The sequence below is a fragment of the Podarcis melisellensis genome (genome assembly GCF_964234715.1).
Source record: "Podarcis melisellensis genome assembly, chromosome: 13".
Classification (NCBI taxonomy): Eukaryota; Metazoa; Chordata; class Lepidosauria; order Squamata; family Lacertidae; genus Podarcis; species Podarcis melisellensis.
In genome coordinates, this window is record NC_138545.1 from 24,913,558 (window position 1) to 24,934,915 (window position 21,358).

General features: G+C 42.5%; 2 protein-coding genes and 1 pseudogene across 3 annotated transcripts; 2 read left to right on the forward strand and 1 right to left on the reverse strand.

Moving 5' to 3' along the window:
• Positions 1–287: 287 nt before the first annotated feature.
• On the forward strand, positions 288–1,250 carry LOC309354792 (olfactory receptor 14A16-like; the record flags this gene model as incomplete). The annotated part of the gene is made up of 1 exon (XM_081885063.1): positions 288–1,250. The coding sequence occupies one exon, from the start codon at positions 288–290 to the stop codon at positions 1,248–1,250; it is 963 nt and encodes a 320-aa protein (XP_081741189.1).
• A 5,688-nt stretch (positions 1,251–6,938) lies between these two features.
• On the forward strand, positions 6,939–7,786 carry LOC309354793 (olfactory receptor 14I1-like; annotated as a pseudogene). The gene has a single exon. The product of its transcript is annotated as an olfactory receptor 14I1-like (transcript).
• Positions 7,787–10,693: 2,907 nt separating this feature from the next.
• On the reverse strand, positions 10,694–19,170 carry LOC309354794 (vomeronasal type-2 receptor 26-like; the record flags this gene model as incomplete). The annotated part of the gene is made up of 7 exons (XM_081885064.1): positions 10,694–11,595; positions 11,893–12,019; positions 12,150–12,377; positions 12,885–13,745; positions 14,319–14,610; positions 15,515–15,650; positions 19,029–19,170. The coding sequence occupies 7 exons, from the start codon at positions 19,168–19,170 to the stop codon at positions 10,694–10,696; spliced, it is 2,688 nt and encodes an 895-aa protein (XP_081741190.1).
• Between the last annotated feature and the right edge of the window lie 2,188 nt (positions 19,171–21,358).

The following is a 21,358-nucleotide window of genomic DNA, read 5'->3' on the forward strand; positions in this document are numbered from 1 at the left end:
TCAGTCATGGGTTTGAGCTCCATGTTGGGTAAAAGATACTTGCATTGCAGGGGGTTGGGGTCCCTTCCAACTCTACAATTCTATTGTTCTATGGTTCTAAAACTGAGGGGGCAAAAGGGCCATCACAACATTTGCCTATTAATCAGTTAAGCAAAGAATACCATTAGATTTGATTATTAGATAAAAGGCACTGTGATTAAATCTAACTGGTTAATCAATATTTGTACCCTAACAATCCTTATCTTCTTCCTTGTACAGGTAGCATGTTAATAAGCCCTATGAACAAAATGCACAATCTTACTTTTCTGCTGCTGGGATTCTCAGACATTCGAGAACTACAGATCTTACACTTCTTTGTGTTCCTAGCATTATACATGACAGCAATCATAGGGAACCTGCTCATTGTTGCTGCAATTGTCCTTGATCACCACCTTCACACACCCATGTACTTCTTTCTACTGAATTTGGCTATGCTGGATGTTGGAACAATTTCCGTCATGGTACCCAAATCAATGGCTATTTCCCTCTTAAACAGCAGGTATATTTCATATTTTGGATGCGTTGCTCAAGTTTTCTTTTTATATTTATTTGGAACATCAGATTTTGCTCTGCTAACTATCATGGCACACGATCGCTATGTTGCTATTTGCAACCCACTCCACTATGAGACAATTATGCACAAAGGAGCCTGCATACAGATGGTAGCCATTGGGTGGATTGTAGGCCTTCTTGCTGCCATATTGCATGCTGGCAGCACCTTTGCCAACACCTTCTGTTCTAATGCTGTCAATCAGTTTTTCTGTGAAATCCCAAAATTATTGAAGCTCTCCTGCTCTGACTTTTACTTAGTTGAAGTTGGGCTTCTTGTTCTAACCTTTAGTATAGGAACAGGTTGTTTCATATTCATTATCATAACATATATGCAGATCTTTTCCACAGTGCTCAGAATCCCTTCTGTTCAGGGTCAGAAAAAACTCCTCTCCACTTGCCTTCCTCACCTCACGGTTGTATCTGTGCTTATATTCACTGGGATCTTTGCTTATGCAAAGCCTCCAAGTGACGCTTCTTCTGATCTCGATATTGCTTTTGCTGGAATATATACCATTATTCCTCCCACACTGAATCCATTCATCTACAGCATGAGAAACAAAGAAATCAAGACTGCATTGTGGAAACTCTTAGATTTGGGGCCTTCTAAAACTCAATTTAGAGTTCTCCAAAAATGCAATTCTATACCCTTCAATGTGTGAACATTTTAATATGCAATTTTTAAACCCAGAATTATAACCTTTGATAAAATAAATCCTTTGAATTCTAACGGCATGGGAAGGAATTGTTTCCTGTTTCAAGCCCTAGAGAGCCACTGAAAGCCATTGTAGACATTACAGAGCTAAATGGACAAATATTCTCATTCAGAATATTGCAGTTTTGGTATGTTAATATTTGGCTCTGCAATTTTTTACCTTGAACTATAAGCTTTTGGTAGAACATCTGCTTTGTATGTTGAAAATCCCTGACATCTCCAGAGATGGATCATCTGCTTTGGATGCAGAAGGTTCTCAATTTAACCCTGGCATCTCCAGATAGAGGCAGGAATGATGACCTGTCTGAAGAGAGTTTACCATGCTCCTAATTCTGTGATACATAGTTCCCTCCCACCCAGTTTCCCAAAGAAATTCTCCATGTCATTCATTGTCATTTCACCCTATTTTTAAAATTGTTTATTTCACTTACAGTTGACATAAATACAGTCAGCCTGCCATTTACAGATTTTCAATATGTGCTCAACCTCACAAAAGTGCATCACACTGAACCCAGAAGTGACCTAAAAATGTCACAGAAATGGGTGGAATGAGGTGTTTACAGGCTTTTTCAATGATGTTTCAAATACACATTATTTCGCTTGAACTCGTGGTGCCTTGGAACGTAACCCCCACTTAATGGGGGTTGCCTATATAGAACAATCAAAGGTAATGAATATTCATTCTAAAAAGAAAAAGTGTTGAAAACATGTAATTTCCCATCAGAATTTTCAGTTTTACTGTAGTGTAGACAGAATCACACATTTTGATTGTGATCATTCTAAATTATAAAACTTTTTTTGATAAAATAATATACGATGTTGCAATCTTCCTTCTCTTATTTTGATAATATTCATTGCTAGAAACATTTTCCTTGCCATATTCCATCTTCCTATAAGTCACCCTGGAGACTGCCTCTCCTTCTGGAGTTGTTAGGATCCACCTCTGGCTCAGTCCATTGGGATTTCTTTCCACTAAATAGTGCCATTCACCGCTCTAAGAGATACTGCTGTCAAAAACCCAGCCACCCTTGCAGTTACTTCCAGGCTAACATAATTAACAGAGAGCTAAAACATTATCTTAAAGATTTCAAAATAAAACATTACCAACGGAAATCCAATGCAAAATGCACATTTAAAACAGCACAATTAGGAAGATAATATTATCATAGATACCACGCTCTCTGTATCCAGTATCCAGTATCCTATCCAGTATCCAGTATCCAGTATCTAGTTGTAATTGTACACTCTAACCACATGTGCAACAATGTGCATTCCCTGATGAACCAATTTATCATAGTTGATTCTTCCATGAAATAATCCATCATGGAATGTGGTATTCTGCCCCCACACCCTGTTTGCACACACTCTCACCTTCACATTTTCCCAGCACTTTTAATACAGGTAGTCCAGTTTGCACATTATGGTCAAATATGCAAACATTATCAACTAACTAACTAACTAACTAACTAACTAACTAAATCATACCCTCACAGCAAGCTCATGAAGTACATTAGACTGAGAGGCAGTGACTGGCCTAAAGCCACTCAGTGAGTTTCATGGCTGGGTTTAACCTTGGTCTCTCAGGTGTAGTCCACTTACACCTTTTTACATCTTTTGGAAAAAAGATGTAGAAGTGAATAAGCTGGGTGAAGGGGATATTTTCCTATTGGTCTGGAAATTTATTGGGTTTCTTATTAGCAGTCCTATGTAGCACTTTTAAGATTCACCAATTCAGTTTGCTAACCTGTACATACTTATCACAGCTCATTGGCCACTTGTTCATGACATTTTACTAGTCTCACTAGGTCCAGTGAGCACCAACTGCCATGGACAGAGCTTGTTATATTCAAAACTATATTATGTATGGATCAAAGAGAGGTAGCTGGTTTCCACAGTAGATATAACACATTTGATCACTGTGTTGTTTTTCCTTATCTTATTCAAAAGTATGTTAGCAACAAACAAACAAAACCCTGGGTGCTGTATTAATTGGGCTCACTCTCTTTTGCCTTTGATTCCATTAACCAACAGGGTCTATGGCTGAGGTTAGAGGAATAGTTGCATGCCCAGCCACAGAGGCCCTGCCCCCAGGGAGCCTAGCTGACTGGTGGGAAGAATGAATAGACATGACAACTGTAATGGGATCAAAAGGCCACAGTTTTTATTAATTTCAGATGTAGGTAAACCTTGGCATAGGCATTGGGCATCTATCCCCTGTGGGGAACCGAGGCATGACTGGGTCCTGGTTGGGAGGAAGGGTCCATAGCAAAACACTCCTCCTCCTCCTCCTCCTTCTCCTTCTCCTCCTTCTTCAGGGCAGTTAACAGATGGGGCAGCCCAAACATTGGGGGGGCTCTATGGCCTGCTGGCCAACCGCTTCTGGTTCTATATGGACAGATACTTTCCCCTCAAGACCCCTTTAATGGGGTACCCTGTAAATGCTGCTGGTGGTAGGGGGGGTGTATCACCCGTCCACCCCTCCAGGTCAGAAAATAGACTAAAGGATTCCGCCAAAGCACTAACCCGCCAAAATTGTGACTAGTTCTACGGGGAAGGCAAAACCTGACAATCAGGGAAAATTCCTTCCCAGCTCCGAAAAACAGCAACCATTAAGGAATCATAGGAAAGCCCACTAAGCCGGATAGGAAAAGGTTAGAAGAAAAGCAGAAAAACAATATTAATGCACTAGGGTGGGCAGGGTGGGTGACACCACAAGGCTGACTTGGCTGCAGTGAGTTGTGTTGGCCTGATTATAAGTCCAGGGAGTGGACTTGAGTGAAGCCTGCAAAAGCTTCACCCCCCAGACCACCGTGGATTGGCAAGATGCTCTGCGGTGCCTGGGGAGGAACCCAATAGTCAGGGCAACATGGCGAGGCTCCAGGGGCTTAGACAGGCACCATGGTGGGCCGCAACTGCCACTCGCCGTGGAAAAAGGGTAAGTGGCCATTGTCACTTCACTGGATAAATGTTATACTCTAGCTCTCCTCTGATCCTTGCACTAAAATTTTGCATGGACTTGTGGACTTCCTTTCAGATTCAATAGTTTTCCTAAGGGGTGTAAAACAAGATTGATTTTGTGCCCCACTCTTGTATAATTTCTACATAAATACTTTTTTTTCTACTGTGAATGTAGAAGCAGTAACTTTCAACAATGTTTTCAGATCAGCTGTGCTGGACTCTTGGGAGTAAGATCCCAAGACAACAAATAAGGCTTAAAAGAATGATCCTTCCCATGTCTACTGTTGCTAATTTAGTGACTATTATCCTCACCTATGCAGTCTATTTAAAGGAGAGGGGGCGGGGAGTTACACGTACTGTGGCAAGTGCTGCAAGAAGGCTGAAAGAGCTTGGTTGAGAAGATGCATGGATTCTGACATCTTTATCGTATCGTACCCTAAAGTAGCTGGAGAGGAAATTGAATCTTATCATTAAAGGTATTTTAAAACAATTTAAGGTGATTTGGTAATTTCCTTTTACTCTGATGTAATCTAGATGTGTCTATCAGCATTTTATTTTCTTCTCATCTTTCAATTTTAAAGGAGTCTTAAAGGTAAAGGGACCATTAGGGGTTGCGACGCTCATCTCGCTTTATTGGCCGAGGGAGCCGGCATACAGCTTCCGCGTCATGTGGCCAACATGACTAAGCTAACCAGAGCAGCACACCTATTTATCTATTTGCACTTTGAAGTGCTTTTGAACTGCTAGGTTGGCAGTAGTAGGGATCGAGCAATGGGAGCTCACTCCGCTGCGGGGATTCGAACAACCGACCTTCTGAACGGCAAGTCCTAGGCTCTGTGGTTTAACCCACAGCACCACCCGCATCCCAAAGGGGTGTATCATTCAACTGTGTGGTCCGTTTGTGATGCGTGTGTGATGGAACTGGGCTGTGTTCTGTTCCAATCAGTCTGTGTGTTGGAAGAAAGATCCCGATCAAGGCCACAGCTTTTTCCCCAGTAACGGGATAATTTGCAGCAGGTTTTTTCCCCCATGTCAGAAAAACAAAAGTGATGACATGAAAATTCATGCTGGCAGAACTAGATTTGTGTTACATTTCATGGGGACACAGATATACCCCAGATCATTATTACCCATTGAAGTATTAGAGACATATATTGGCACAAACAGTAGCACTACCAGCCTGTGAAATTCATTAGGAGATTTTATGTCAGGGGTCAGCAAACTTTTTCAGCAGGGAGGCGGTCCACTCTCCCTCAGACATTGTGGGGGGGTGGACTATATTTTGAAAATAAATAAACAATGAATAAATTCCTATGCCCCACAAATAATCCAGAGATGCATTTTAATTAAAAGGACACATTCTACTCATGTAAAACACACTGGTTCTCAGACTGTCCATGGGCCGGATTTAGAAGGCGATTATGCCAGATCTGACCCCCAGGCCTTAGTTTGCCTACCCATGTTTTATGTCAATATAATACATTCAATTTAATATTTATCTGTAGCAGACTACATTCAAAATAGGCTGTTACACTGTTACCTTAGAATTCTGTCTTATTCACAAACACATGTATACTCTGTTACTTAGTTCTGAAAAACCAGGAGCACCTATAACTGAGGATAGCAGTATGTTATAGTTTCCAATTTCAATACCTGACATTTCCATATATATGTATATGAGAATGAAAGATTAGGTAGTGGAATAGTCATGTAGATGTAGACAGTATTTTGCAAGATAGACATATAGAAGCACCCTAATTCAGTGGTATACAAAGTGCTTTGTATGCAAGATCTCCCCATTTGACAGATGGTTTCAGGTTTGGGAGCTGCCAGTCCAACACTATCTTCTTCAAGTGATATCTAAATGCCATATAAAACATATGTTTAACATCATGATTATCTCTTCAAAGATTACTACAGTGGTACCTTGGGTTACATACGCTTCAGGTTACATACGACTCCACTAACCCTGAAATATTAACTCAGGTTAAGAACTTTGCTTCAGGATGAGAACGGAAATCGTGCAGCAGCGGTGCAGCAGCAGCAGGAGGCCCCATTAGCTAAAGTGGTGCTTCAGGTTAAGAACAATTTCAGGTTAAGACCGGACCTCCAGAACGAATTAAGTTCTTAACCCGAGCTACCACTGTATAGCAGATGAGGGTTTGAATTAGGCCACAAGAGATGGGACAGCTCTCCAAGTGACATTAATAGCAGCTTCCTTTGTGGGGCAAAGCAACTAAAGGAAGTAGTTAAAAGAAACCCAGATAGCTTCATGTTACTGCAAGATTACTTAGAAAATATTAGTTAATATATAAAGTTTGGAGTGAAATCAGTGTTTGAGATACTTAATATAATAACAGATATGCATGCTTCAATTTACAAATGGGCTATTTTGGCATAATCTTTAATCTCAATTGTTTTTACACTACTTGATTAGCAAAAGAATGGGGAATATATAATGAAATTTCAGGAAGCATTTTTTTTTTTGGTTTTTTTAATGTTCTGTATTCTGATTTTAATCTGTTGGGAGCAGCCCAGAGTGGCTGGGGAAACCTAGCCCGATGGATGGGGTAAAATAAATAAATAAATAAATAAATGATATAATTAGCTCATTAATCATTATTAACATGTTTTAGCTTCTTCCTCCAACAGAGAAAATGCAAATACTGAAGAAAAAATGAGCAATCTTACTTCCATATCAACGTTTCTGCTGTGGGAATTCTCAGATGTACGAGAACTACAGATCTTATACTTCTTTCTGTTCTTAGGATTGTACTTGACTACCATGACTGGGAATCTTCTCATTATTGCTGCATTTGCGCTGGACCATCACCTCCATACACCAATGTACTTTTTCCTAACTAATTTGGCAATGATGGACATGGGCTCTGCTTCTGTCATGATGCCCAAATCATTAGCCAATTCCATCATGAACAGCAGGTCGATTTCTTACTCTGGGTGTGTGGCCCAGGTTTTCTTCTATATGTTCTTTGTAGCAGCAGATTTTGCCATTCTAACAGTAATGGCACATGATCGCTATGTTGCCATCTGCAACCCATTACAGTATGAGACAATTATGCACAAAGGAGCTTGTATTCAGATGACCCTCATTGTGTTGATTGCTAGTCTTCTTCATGCCGTATTACACACTTGTAGCACTTTTGCAATCACCTTCTGTTCAAATGACGTCCATCAGTTCTTCTGTGAAGTTCCAACATTACTGAAGCTCTCCTGCTCTAATATCTACCTTGTCGAAGTAGGGGTTATTGTGTTAGGGTGTTGTCTGGGACTAGGGTGCTTCATGTTCATTATCATAACATATATGCAGCTATTTGCTACAGTGCGCAGAATTCCTATGCAAAGCCTCCCACCGGTGCGTCTTCTGATCTGGATATAGCTTTTGCTGTGATGTATACCATAATTCCTCCCATGTTGAATCCATTCATCTATAGCATGAGAAACAAAGAAATCAAGACTGCTTTGTGGAAACTCTTAGATTTTGGGCATTCCTCTAAAAATAGATAAATATATATTTCTATAAAACGGCATCTGCACTTCTTTCTGTGAGTGGTGGGCCCTGCAATTCCATTTTTCTGTGACCCTCTCACCTTATTATTCATGGAATTCATCCATTTGTTTTAAAATTGTATCTTTCATCTGAACTGTTTCAATGATCAGATCTAATTTCCCACGTGTCTTCTTAGACATAATACCTAATGGAGAGACATTAAGAGTGGGGCAGGGTGGGAAACCAGGAGGGCTCAGAACCCTCCCCTCCCCTTCCTATTTCTATTTACCAGTGTAACTGATTTTATATTATAGATCAAGTTTACTGATCAGTAACAGTGGATGAGTAGGAAAATTCCAGCCTGATGTTGACACAAGTCCTTGTTGTTATGGTGTTTTAAATTTCATGGTATATATTGTTGTACGCCATTCTATGATAATATATGAATTGGTGGTATATACCTTTGATATTAAAAACAAATAAACCAGATTTGTGAGAATATCAAGACAGTGGGTGGCTCATAGACAGCAGGACAGCTGTGTGGGTACAGACCTGAGTCGTCCAAATAAATGGTACTTAGGGAAGAATTGTTTCAAACGTGGAGCCAGTGTTCACACCTTCCCTAGGTTGATTGTATTGGCTCCTCTGTAACTCTCTCAAGGTGGTGAGGACAATGGGGTCAGGTCAATATGTGCACAGAGCAATAAGACAGGATGGCAAATCTTTCAATACTGGGGCATGATGACTCATGCCATGGCTGGTCATGGCTGTGGTCAATGCCCAGCCAACCAGCAAAGGAACTCCCCAAGACCTGGGCCCTTATTTCCCCATTTGTACCTGGCTTTTGACTAGGAGGTAACACCCCCATGGTTGCAATGACCAAGGGGAAATCCCCACTGGCCAGAGACCAGGAGGGTCTGGCTGGCCAGGAAGGAGGCAGAGGGTTAGGGTCTGCAACAGATGCCCATCAGGAAAGTGGTGAGCATCCATTATAGTAATCATATTCAGGCCAAGGAATACAATACAGCAAGTCACTATTTGCTATCAGCAATTCTTAAGAAGGCCTGGAGGTACACCAAATGGGTTTTAAATCTTTAGATCTTTTGAATTCATAGACATATCTCTTTAGTATTTCACTGTAAAACCCTCTTGTCAGACATAACACATAACTCCAATTCTAGCCAAAGTTTATTGATGGTCCAAGTTAAAGGTTATATATGTATATTGGACCTGCTGAATAGCTTTGATTTTCCTTATGAGTTTTAGGTACCTGATCCCCTTAGAACAGCCAAGGGTTGATCTACATTTTTGGGGATGTGAAAAACTTCCCTGTACACACAAAATTAAGAAACAAAGTATACAATATTATTAGTTACATGCAGCATTCTATATCATGGCAATGAGCAATAAATAATTGTAAAAGGAATACATTTGCATCCATAATTAATTATTAGCTAATTAATACAAATTGTATCTCAACCTACGTCACTAGAACAAAAACATACATCATGCCTTTCAACCATTAAACTTTCTGTTTGGGGGTAGTTGAGGTGTGCTTTTTCCAGGGCTTCTTTTCCCCAGCTGGAATTGAGTTCTGGCAACTCTCAGGTCGGTGTCTTTGCCATTATAAGAGAACAAGGTGAGTTCATGATGCATTCCAGCCCCTCGTTATCTAGAAAAATAGCACTACCTTTGCCTCTTACTTCCAGATGTGAAAAAAAGAAAGAAAAAGACATGTTATAGGGTGGGGAACCTATGGACAGTCATATGTTGTTGGATTCCATGCCCCAGATAGCATGACCGATGGATAGGAATCATGAGAACTGTACTCCAGAACATCTAGAGAGCACAGGTTCATCACTTCTGTTCTAGAGAGACAAACAAGTTAGGAAAGAGAAAGAATCAGTCTCACAGGAAAAGTGTAGCAAACTGTTATGCTTCTCGTCACAAATGCGAGACGACTCTGCCTGTTAATTATTTCAGATTTATTGCTAAAACAACAAACTAGGATGGAGCTCATCATCCTCCCCAGAAGATGGAGTTGCCCAGACTAAGCTCATCCCCCTTCCCCAGCACGGAAGCCCACACCTTCTCTTCCGGTAACTTTTGCGCGTCTTGGCCACTTTTGAGATCCTATGAGATTTGGGAGAGAATGTTTCCTGCATTGCAACTTCTGGCTCACTATTGGAACTCTCACACAGCTGCCTGTCACTTTGGCCCTGTTTTTCTCGTCCCCTTTGTTCCAAGCTCAGATTACAGCTGCTCTCTCCCTCCTCTCTGCCTTCCACTGCTAACTGTTCTCTCCTTATGCCTCCTTCTGATCCTCCTGTCCGCACCTGAGCTTCACTGACACAAACTCTAGGATAGTCTATGGGATAAGCAGAAATATATCACTGCAAATGGAATACTTGAACTTTGTACAATAATATTTAATACACATAACACATTCATGTGTTCCATTGAACTAAAAATTCAGTTCCATTGAACTGAAAATTGTTGGAAAACTGGTTTCATGGCTGTGACTGAAAAGATAATGCATTTAAGTTTCATTCCTGTGAGTAAGCGGGGGGGGGGGGGGAATCCAGAAACAACTATCACATCACAAAGCAGTTTCAGAAGAGGTTGTAAAACAATATATCCACCAGATGGTGGCCAAAGCAAGGTGTTCATATATAGTGCAGTGGCAGAGTGTATGCTCTGTAGGCAAAAAATAAATAAAATGCTGAATTTCTGGAACCTTGGGTGAAAAGATTCTAAAAATCAGGTTAGTCCGTTCTGAGGAAAAAAATGATTTGGAGAGCTTTAGGGAAGATCTGCAAATGTGACAATGCCAAGGGTGAATTTCTCAGAGGTATACTAGTGCATATGCATCCAAAAGGTACTGCACAACAGAATATAACTGAACACAAATACATTTGGGTGTGTCATGCTTTTCTTCTTATTATCTGTTCCCTGTTATTCAGCTCAGGCCTCAACACAATGATGTAACATTTGGGGGCAAATATGCAGCCCAGCAACCCAGCACTAGAGGCTAAAATAGAAAAGATCTCCACAGCTACCATGTACTTTCCCTTGGAGCTCAGATAGGATGGGATAAAGGATAACCAAACACTGCAAAAGACCAACATGCTGAAGGTGATGAATTTAGCTTCGTTGAAACTGTCAGGTAACTTTCTAGCAAGGAAAGCCACATTGAAGCTGATAATGGCCAGAAAGCCCATATAGCCTAAAACACAGTAGAAGAAAGTCAGAGATCCCTCATTGCATTCCAATATAAGTTCTTCTCTTACTGAATGAATGTCAACATCTGGGAATGGGGGAGAAGTTCCCAACCACACAAAGCAAATGCCTGCTTGGATGAATGAGCAGGAAAGAACAATGGAGTTAGCTAATGACTTCCCCACCCAATTCCTCATGCTGGATCCTGGTCTGGTGGCCATGAAAGCCAGGACCACTGTGGTGGTTTTGGCCAACACACAAGAAACAGCTACTGAGAATATGATCCCAAAAGCAGTTTGTCGGAGAAGACATGTCACCTTCTGTGGCTGGCCAATGAATAGCAATGAACAAAGGAAGCAGAGCAAGAGGGAGACAAGGAGAGTGTACGTGAGGCCCCGGTTGTTGGCTTTGACAATGGGAGTGCTGCGGTGCTTCAGAAATGCTGCTAGCACCAGAGCTGTGATCAAGGAAGAGAAAAGGGCCAAAAAGGCTAAAACGACCCCCAGTGGTTCTTTGAAAGACAAGAAGGAAGCCAATCTGGGAACACAGGAATCTTGGTTCTTGCTTGGATAGCTTACGTCACTGCATTTGGAACAGTCATTCATATCTGAAAAGGAAAAGATAGGTGCTTTATGCCGCCATCTCTGCTAGTTCAAGGCAACTGGAGGAACACCAAATGGATACAATGCAAAGTAATGGTTATGTACCTTTTTATGTTCATCTGGTAACACTCTAATGTTTGAGGAGAAGGTGGGGGCAGGTGAGATTTACATCCTTTGGAGCAATAAACTTGTAGCCTGCATCTGCTGCACTGTCGCTTGATTCTGCTTTCTGGTGCTCTATCTTTGGTGTGCTCTGTTGTTTATCAAGAAGGTTTGACATCATTTGGCAATATATTTCTTACCGTGTTGGATGGAAATCTTCCCTTCTGGACATGGGATGCAATCATAGCAGCAAAATGGATCCCCCTCCTTCACTTTCTTGCTAAAACCAGGACGACAACTTTCACTACATACAGAATGAGGCTTTGCCTAATACACAAATGAAAGAGGACCATGTAAGTATTAAAGAACAAAAGAAGAACAAAATATGGCTAAAGGTGGTACCACCTCTGTTTTACTCCAGCCCTGCGAACTGAAATTACTAGCAATTGGCTCCTACCTGATTAAACCAGCTGTGCCACGTTATGGCACTCTCATTGATGCTGAATACATTGCCCAGAAGACCTTGGGGGTCCACCTGTCCAACTTTCACTCTATGAAAGGATTGATTTGAAGAAAAAATCCAGTTGAAAATGTCAAATCCAGCTACTAACTCCCCATTCTGGTCAAAGGAAACCTGGTCACCAGCACTATTGTTAAAGGAGACTCTTCTCAGAAAGTGATGGGACTAGAATGCAAAGGGAAATGTAAGAGTGTGGGGCATGATGCATTTTAACAGTAGTGCATTGAATCTTTTAGATGGAGTTATAAAAATGCTTTTCCTTGATGAAAAGATGTCCCCCCACCACTCCCCTTCCCTCAAACTGCAGTATAGCAATAACCAAATGAGAAAGAGTATTCATACATTTAAAGTTTACTTTTGAGAAGCTTCATTGAAATCCTTTTATTTATTCCTGACTGGTAGCCTCCTTAAAATACACCCAGTAAGAAATGGATTCTCATGTTATTATTTTTTGAAAATCAGTTTTCTGTGTATATAATTGTCCAAAAGGGTAGATAATATCTTGGTGCCGATATAGTTAGATACAGACATCATTTTCCCTACTTCATAGGGAAATGAAGTAATAGGAAATTGGGAGCCATATGCAGCTTGGGAGTCAGTTTACTCGACATTTTGAGCCTGGTGGAATGTGCACATAGACACTCTAGGTGTTGTATTCCTTGGATGCATTACCTGCCAGAACTGTATATTCCAAAGCTTCTGTCCCCCTTCAGCCCCCATTGCTCTGTATGGGAGTCTAGATGAGAACATCGTTTGTAAAGCATAGGCCACAGCATAGACAGCATTGTAGATGCTGTAGCTGTGGCCAATCATCCTTGTTTCAAAAAAGGGCCCCGGAAGACTCTCCAGTTTCTCTTCCCCAGTACAGAAATCTCCATCCAATCGCTCAGTTACTCTATTTGCAAATATACAACCAAATGCATGTTGCCAGAAGTCCAGGATAAAGCCATCTCCTTTTGCATTCAGAGGTTTCCTATTCTCAACATAATGTTGAAATCCTGAAGGATCCTTGGAGTGAATTGAGAAGGAGAGAGCACCATGGATTAGGTCTATACTCCAAGTCCTTTGATATGTAATAGATGTGAGCTCCATCTGGGCTGTCAGTATCCACACTATACCTTTTTCTTTATTTGTCACATGTTGTTGTTCTGATAGGTATGATAGCCATCGCAAAAAAACAACTGCCAATGATTCTGCATAGGCAACCACTGCATTGGCTTTACTCTCAATGAGTTTATCATGTATTTTTGCTCCCTGAGTAAACATGCTATTAATTTCACTGACAATTGTTTGTTTGTGGCTTCTTTCTATGAAGGCAAAACAGATACCACTCTGGGAGAAAAGTGGAAATACAGTTTGGACAAATCTATCTCCATATTCATCTTTGGAAGTAAGGATTCCAATCCATATCCACTTGAAATGCAGAAGCAAAGAGAGAATCCCTGCATACTGAATTGCTTCCTGAGGTGTCATCTGGTAAAAAGAAAGGCCGGGGGTTTTGTCATTCATCACTGGAGCAGGGCTATATATGAGCTAAAGGAGGTGTGAAGGAGAATAGAGAATGAGAGAAGTTTTTTTTCCTTCTATTTGAAGGCTTCAAAGAAATCTACATTCATCAAATGAACAATTCTTATAACTCTCCTGGAACGTTAAAATTGTATTTTTCCCATGCAGCATTGTGGCTTCAGTGACAAGTTACTGAAAAGTTACACAGCTACTCTACTACTGGGGAAAAATCACTTTCCAAATGAGGTGTAGACCCCTCTGACTCCCACTCCCCTTTCAGGACTCCTCATGACCCTGCGGTAGGACCTTATCCAGACCAGCGTCCTGATGTTCCCCTTCTGCCAAATTGGAGGTTTCCTCCTTCTCCCCTTCAGAACAATCCTGCCAACCTCACTGTGTCCTGATTGTCTTCATGGGACCCCTTTTAAAGTACATTTCTTAATTCAGATTTACAGATCAATTCACGTGGGCTGTAACGGTTGGCTTAGATTTGATGTTCATCTCTTAAAAAGAAAAATCTGCCTGTTTGCTCCAATTGTGCCTCCTTCTGTCCCTTTCACCCTTTGTCTGCCTCTCAAAATCTGGAAGGATCTGTCCTACCTGTGGAATCTTGTAAATATCCAAGACTGTTGCCATGTGCAAGGAGGTCAGTGGGTCCAGTCCTCCAATAACAGCAATGAGGGTATCCTGGATGTCACATTTGTAGTTTGGGAGATGTTTCCATGGTGTGAATATAAGTAGCATTGTAGCATGGTAGGTCCCTTTGGCAGTGAAATAGCTGTCATAAATGCGGAAACCCAAGGTGATGTTGGGTAACAGCTGAGGGTTTTCATTTATTTCCTTGATTGCAAACGCCAAGGTGAGAATGTGTTGGTAATTCTTTGTTACCACACTAGAAAGAGAGATGTGTACTGTATTAGAATGTCATTCTGCAGTAAGGTTAGCGCACTGGTGGCCTATAGATAACCAGATCAAACTCATTAAGCCTTTTCAGCCATTCTCCACCCCAGCAGTGGAGTAAATTGTCAGGGTTAAAGCCACCATCTACTGCAGTGTGCTGTCCTTACTGTGCTGCCAAAGCATGCTTGGAGCAAAGAGTTAGTTGCAAGGGCTCTTCTGATTTCAGCCAAGTAGAGCAGCACACCTGCCCTATCACCTGCTTTCATCCAATTCCACCCATGCTTAGCAAAAGCATTTATTCATTTTTTTAAAAGGCCAATTCCATGGAAGGAACAATGCTTTGCGCCCGTTGAAATATGTTAAATGAGCAAGCCATATTTCCAGTATCAGCTGAGAGGGCAGGAGACGGGAGTTTTAAATATCTCTTTCAGGTGACATCTCCCCAATGAAGAGGGGGATGTGTACGCATGTGTATATTGTCTGTGTATGTATGTGGGTGTTTTGTGTCCAGTACATGCATATTATTTGATCATGGGATTTCAGAGATGCTGGCATGTGACTCTAGACTAGAGGCAAAGGGTGAATATGTACCTTGGCTGAACATTTCCCCTCACCTGTGTACTGCATCTTGAAAGATGAGCACCATCTTCATTACTAGAGCATTAAATAGTCAATTTATTGAAGTGCACTTGTCCTAAATGAAGATTAAATAACCAAACCATATGAAAGTTGGAGTACTTCTGCACTGCAGTTTATTGAGTGCTTGTTGCTGCAAACAATATTAGTGGAGGTCCCATAGTGGAACCTATTAAAAGTGAGACAAACTCAGGCAGCAGCTGCCAAGACACATTACTCAAGTGACAGAAAGAATAATGCATTAAAAACATACTCCTTACAGAAGCTCTTCATGCAGAGTCTGTGGTGGTACTTCTGTGAACGGTATTAAATTTGTGACAATGATGCTCTGGGAAACAATTCCACCAATGAAGAGGTCACCTGGCTGCTGATAGTCATGAAGTGGAGGGTGTGGATCTTTAACCATGCAGTTAAGAATGTGATCCTTGCATGCCATATGAGGAAGCTGTATCAGAAGAAATGCTACTAGAATCTCCATCCTAAATACAATATATTTATTATTATTATTATTATTATTATTATTATTATTATTATTATTATTATTTCTATACAGCCTTTCATCTAAAGATCACAGGGCTGTTTACACTATTTTAAAAACACGCAAAATATGTAACAAAGGAATTAAGGAATTAAAACAAAAATGGGGCAAAAATCCAGATTGGTACACATAATTTTTCTTCTCACGTTCAAAATCAGAAAACAAATTACTATTCAACAGCAATAAAGACTTTATTTTCAAAAGCTTGCAATTTTTCCTTGCCTTTGACATGGATGCTCCTGTTTCCTTATATTCTCATCTTTTAAGGTTCCAACTTAAAATGCAAAACATCAGGTATCAAAGTGGAAGTGTCTTGTGTGTATTTTGTCCTGGCCCCAGAATGGAATGCTATGAGGGATATATTTGTATCATCCTACAAAAGTTGTATTTCTTTTATTTTCTGTTTTTGCTGGTGGCCACTGCAATTCTTTGGGGTTTTAGCATAAGAGAGGAAATAATTATAGTCCTTTTGATAATTAATGGGCGGCTAATCTCCAGTTTGAAGTTGTGAATTCCCTGAGGAATTGCTGAAGAAAAACTTTCCCCCTCCACATTTGAAGAGAAGTTTCCCATTTGTTTAACTAAGTTGAGTCTCTGCCATGGAGAAAATGGTCAAAATTCAGGACTGTAATGTTACGTTTAAGGAATAAATTTGTATTAATATTTGTGTGAATCACACTCATAATTGTTTGGGGAAGAAACACATGAGCCAGTATGATTAAATGGTTAAGAAAACTGGGAATTATTATTATATTTAGGACTATTCATTTTTTATTTTATTACTGGTTATTTAAACATGATTTTTGAAAAAGAAAACCTATGACTACATAGATAATTTTGAGCTGTTATCTATTAAAGCAATACATATACATAAACTTCCTCCAATCTAAAGTTACAACACAATAATAATTACCGGTATACCATGTGTAATAATAATAATAATTTATTATTTATACCCCACCCATCTGACTGGGTTTTCCCAGCCACTCTGGGCAGCTTCCAACAAAGTATTAAAATACAGTGGTCTGTTAAACATTAAAAGCTTTCCTAAACAGGGCTGCTTTCAGATGTCTTCTAAAAGTATGGTAGTTGTTGTTCTCTTTGACATCTGTTGGGAGGGAGTTCCACAGGGTGGTTGCCACTACCGAGAAGGCCCTCTGCCTGGTTCCCTGTAACCTGGCTTCTCCCAGTGAGGGACCACCAGAAGGCCCTGGGTGCTTCTGTATGGTCTTTCCTTCATTACCTATTCATTGAGCAAGCGAACAAAGAACTCTCTCTCTAAGCAGCCCCCACTGCACGTGATCTCTTTGCATTCCTTTCTACCTGAGGGGGTTAGGACATTTGAGCAGAGCATGTCTCATTGTCAAATGTAGACACTTAGGGATGTGTTTACAACCTTGGGAGTATAGTTGCTCTTAGCACAATATAAGGCAGTATAAAGAAACAATAGGCCCAAGGCTTCTAGGCTGGCTAGTTAGCTGAGCTTATACTGTAGGTCTCCACGTGCATCAGTTTTACTTTTAAGAAAATCTGAGTATATTCAAAATACTTAAAAGGAAACAACTAGAAGTGATTTTTAAAGCTTTTCGGCAGCTGCCAAGACAGAATGCCTTAGAAAATATTGACACTGGTATTGTCAAAATATGATCAGCTGCGGACTATAGCAAACTGCAGACACATTTCTTTCTTATTAGCTGTGCCCTGTTGCTGAGGCCAGGTTTAAACTCAATGATGTAACACCTGGGGGGAAAGATGCAACCCAGCAGCCCAACAATGGAAGTTAAGTGAAAAAATATATCCACAGGCACCATGTATTTTCCCTTTGTGCTCAGGTAGGTTGGAACAAAAGATAACCAAACACTGCAAAATATCAACATGCTGAACGTGATAAACTTCATTTCAATAAATCTGTCGGGTAGTTTGCGTGTTGAGTCCCACAGTGCCACCCCCCAAAAATTCACACTTCACACTTCAATTTTTGTTTAGGTTTTTGGCATAATTTTGGCCACAACTTTATTTCAATACAAAAAATGTGAGTGGTTGCTTAGGCATTGGTTTGACTATCTGTCCTTGCCCCCCAAGGACAGAGCTGGTCCCTTCCGGACTCCACCGGAAGCCAGCATGGGAAACAAGTATTGGGAGAGAAATGAGGCCGGGAATCAGTCCAACACTTCTCACCCTCATGTTCCGGTGGGGCTTGCACGGCCCAAGTCCGGCACCATGGACAAGGACGAAAGAATGGCAAGCCCCTGGATTCCTTTAACGGAATTCCCTTTCCGCATCATTTGGAGGGATAGGCACTTACCCCTCCAAGAACCAATTAACCAATGCCTAACCGCCAACCTTACAAGTTGTGACGATTTGCTACGCAGTAGGCAAAAACCAAATGGCAACAGCCAATCAGCCATATGGCAAAATTCCTACCAGGCCCCCGCACCAAGGCGAACGACCCCATGACAGGCATAGCAAGGTCAATAGCATCAAAGAACCACCCTATAAAAGGGAGGGGGGGGCGGGTGATCCGTTGCAAAACAGCCAAGAGGACTTCCCAACGTCTGGCTCCTATATTTATAGATTCTGACCCCTCCTCCGAATTGGCAACACTTAAAATTCCCCAGCAACCCAATTAACCCTTTACAGGTTTGGGTTTTCCAAATTTGCCTAGTCATGACACAGTGGCCTGTTCCCCCAACCGCAACACGTGCTCTCTGTTAGGGAGAACACGCTTTGCGTGTTGAGTCCCACAGTGCCACCCCCCAAAAATTCACACTTCACACTTCAATTTTTGTTTAGGTTTTTGGCATAATTTTGGCCACAACTTTATTTCAATACAAAAAATGTGAGTGGTTGCTTAGGCATTGGTTTGACTATCTGTCCTTGCCCCCCAAGGACAGAGCTGGTCCCTTCCGGACTCCACCGGAAGCCAGCATGGGAAACAAGTATTGGGAGAGAAATGAGGCCGGGAATCAGTCCAACACTTCTCACCCTCATGTTCCGGTGGGGCTTGCACGGCCCAAGTCCGGCACCACGGACAAGGACGAAAGAATGGCAAGCCCCTGGATTCCTTTAACGGAATTCCCTTTCCGCATCATTTGGAGGGATAGGCACTTACCCCTCCAAGAACCAATTAACCAATGCCTAACCGCCAAGGAGCACTCCAGCTCACCGCCAAACCACTCACAGCCCCAGCCAAGACCTCAGCTTGGACACCACCGCACCTAGCCATGCCTCATTACCCGAAGCAGAGAGGTGCACGCCATCAACTCGGAAAAAGGATGGCTTCTGAGATGATATCTCAGAATGAAAAATCACATCTCCGCCTAGCTCCGCGATCTTCCTCGACACTGCGGAGTTAATGCGCTTTCTGGCTCTCTCCATGGCGGCTGGGCAACGACTGCCCCTCCAAGCACGCCGTTGTAGCAGCCTTGACCAAAAAATTTTTGCTGTTGGCACCATTGCCTGCAGCGTCTCCAAGTCCAACAAAATTGCAGCACGCAGGGAAAAACAGTCCATAGTACCCAGGTCATTCTCACCCAGTTGTACCACAATGGCTGATGGGGGACCTTCCCACCACAACTGCCTCCGAACCCGAGGCAGGAGCTCCGACCAGCGCATTCCCCTTCTGGACAGCCAGGACAACTGAATATGCCGAGGAAGGCCGAGACCTGGACCCAATCCCGACTGCCGTGCTGCGACACCAGCCCAGTGGACGATGCTGTGTCCCACCATCCATATACGTACAGCCGCTACACCTGAGATGGGTAAACAAAACAATGTCAGCCAAGCTAGCGAATATAACCACGGAACACATCCGATTTCCAGCGGCCCAATTCCTTTATTCTGGCTGCTGACAAGCCCCAGTGTGCTGCCGTCGTGGCAGCCCCAATCCTGAATGAGTGGGGAGCAAAGTCAGTTGGCCTGCCGCCACCCGCCAGAATTGCTTTTCGCATCACCTTCGCAAATTGTTGCCGTGAAAGGGGGGACCCATCCTCATGCTTAAGCAAAGGCCCATCCCCGTGGGTGCGCAAGGCCAGGTACCTCCTGACATCCTTTACAGGGCAAGGGCCCGCCTCACCTGTAGCTGGGAGACGAATGAGGGCACCTCTACCTTTTTGATCAGTCTTTGAATGCCTAATAATGATTTGTAGTTCATCAGGAGACAGATGCACATCCTGTATCAAAAGACCTCGAATACGGCCATCCTTATGACTTTCCACCACTATTTCCCCCACTCTCAGGGCGCCAAAAAAGGCAATCGAAAAGGCAGCTGAAAACAGGCGAGCCTCATACCCAGACCAACACACCACCCGTAGTTTTTTGCGCATTCCGCACAACATGCTAAAAGATATGGGTTGCCTGTTTCCTGGGAGGGAAGGACAGAGTCTACTCCAACCTTCCAGGGCTTTACGAACAATAAATTTCGCACAAGGATCCTTATTAAAGAATACCTTGCAGAAAAATGCTATAGCGGCAGCTTGCATCCTAATCGTCCTAGCTGCCCTGCCCAGTTGAAATAAATGTGCCAAATATCTTAGCACCTGCGAAGATGTGGGTGGAACCCCCATCCCTTCGCCAGCAGACTGCCGCAAAAATGCTACAAAATCATCCCATACTTTTGTGTAAGATCTTAGGGTAGAAGGGGAAACCGATGCCGCTACTCCCTGCAAAACTAATTGCTGCCAAGGTTCCAGAGATGTTCCGGGAAATATTCCGGACGTATCCGAGCCTCTGGAACCAGGAGTCTGAACCGCTCCATCTGAAAACGGGACAGAGCATCAGCAATTTCGTTAGACACCCCGGGAATAAAACGTGCTGAAAAGACTATATTAAAACGTAAGCAGTGCAACACAAAAACCCGCAAAAGAGCCGACACCCGGGGGGAGCGTGACGACAGCTTGGCCAACACTGTCACCACCGCCTGGTTATCAGTCCAGAAGCAGACACGACGGTTCCTGAACTCCTCGACCCACAAATGCACTGCAACTGCAATGGGAAAAAACTCGAGAAAAGTTAGGTCCCGCGTAATCTCTCCCCCCTGCCAATCCGTCGGCCAACGCTCAGCACACCAACGACCCTTCCAATAAAGCCCAAAGCCAAGGGAACCCGCAGCATCAGACTGTACCTGGAAGTCATTATGCAAGTTCAAAGTATCTTGCCATAATGAAACCCCATTGAATTCCTCAAGGAATTCCAACCAAATGGACAGATCGGCCTTCACCTCCCTAGAAAGGCGCACCCGATGATGCGGGGCCTTCAACCCTGAAGTGAGCCGAGCCAGGCGAGAACAAAAGGGGCGCCCAGGCGCCACCACTCTACAGGCAAAATTCAAGTGTCCCAACAATGACTGTAGCTGCCTAAGAGACACCTTCCTCAGAGGAAGTAATTCCTCTATCACCTTCTTCAAAGCTACCAGCTTGTCACTTGGCAAGCTGGAAGTTTGAGCAACCGTATCCAAAAGGATACCCAGGTAAGTAAGCCTAGTCGAAGGACCCTCAGTCTTGTCCGCAGCCAGCGGCACTCCCAGCTCCTGGGTGAGATCGGCGAATGCTTGAAGCAGCACCGCGCA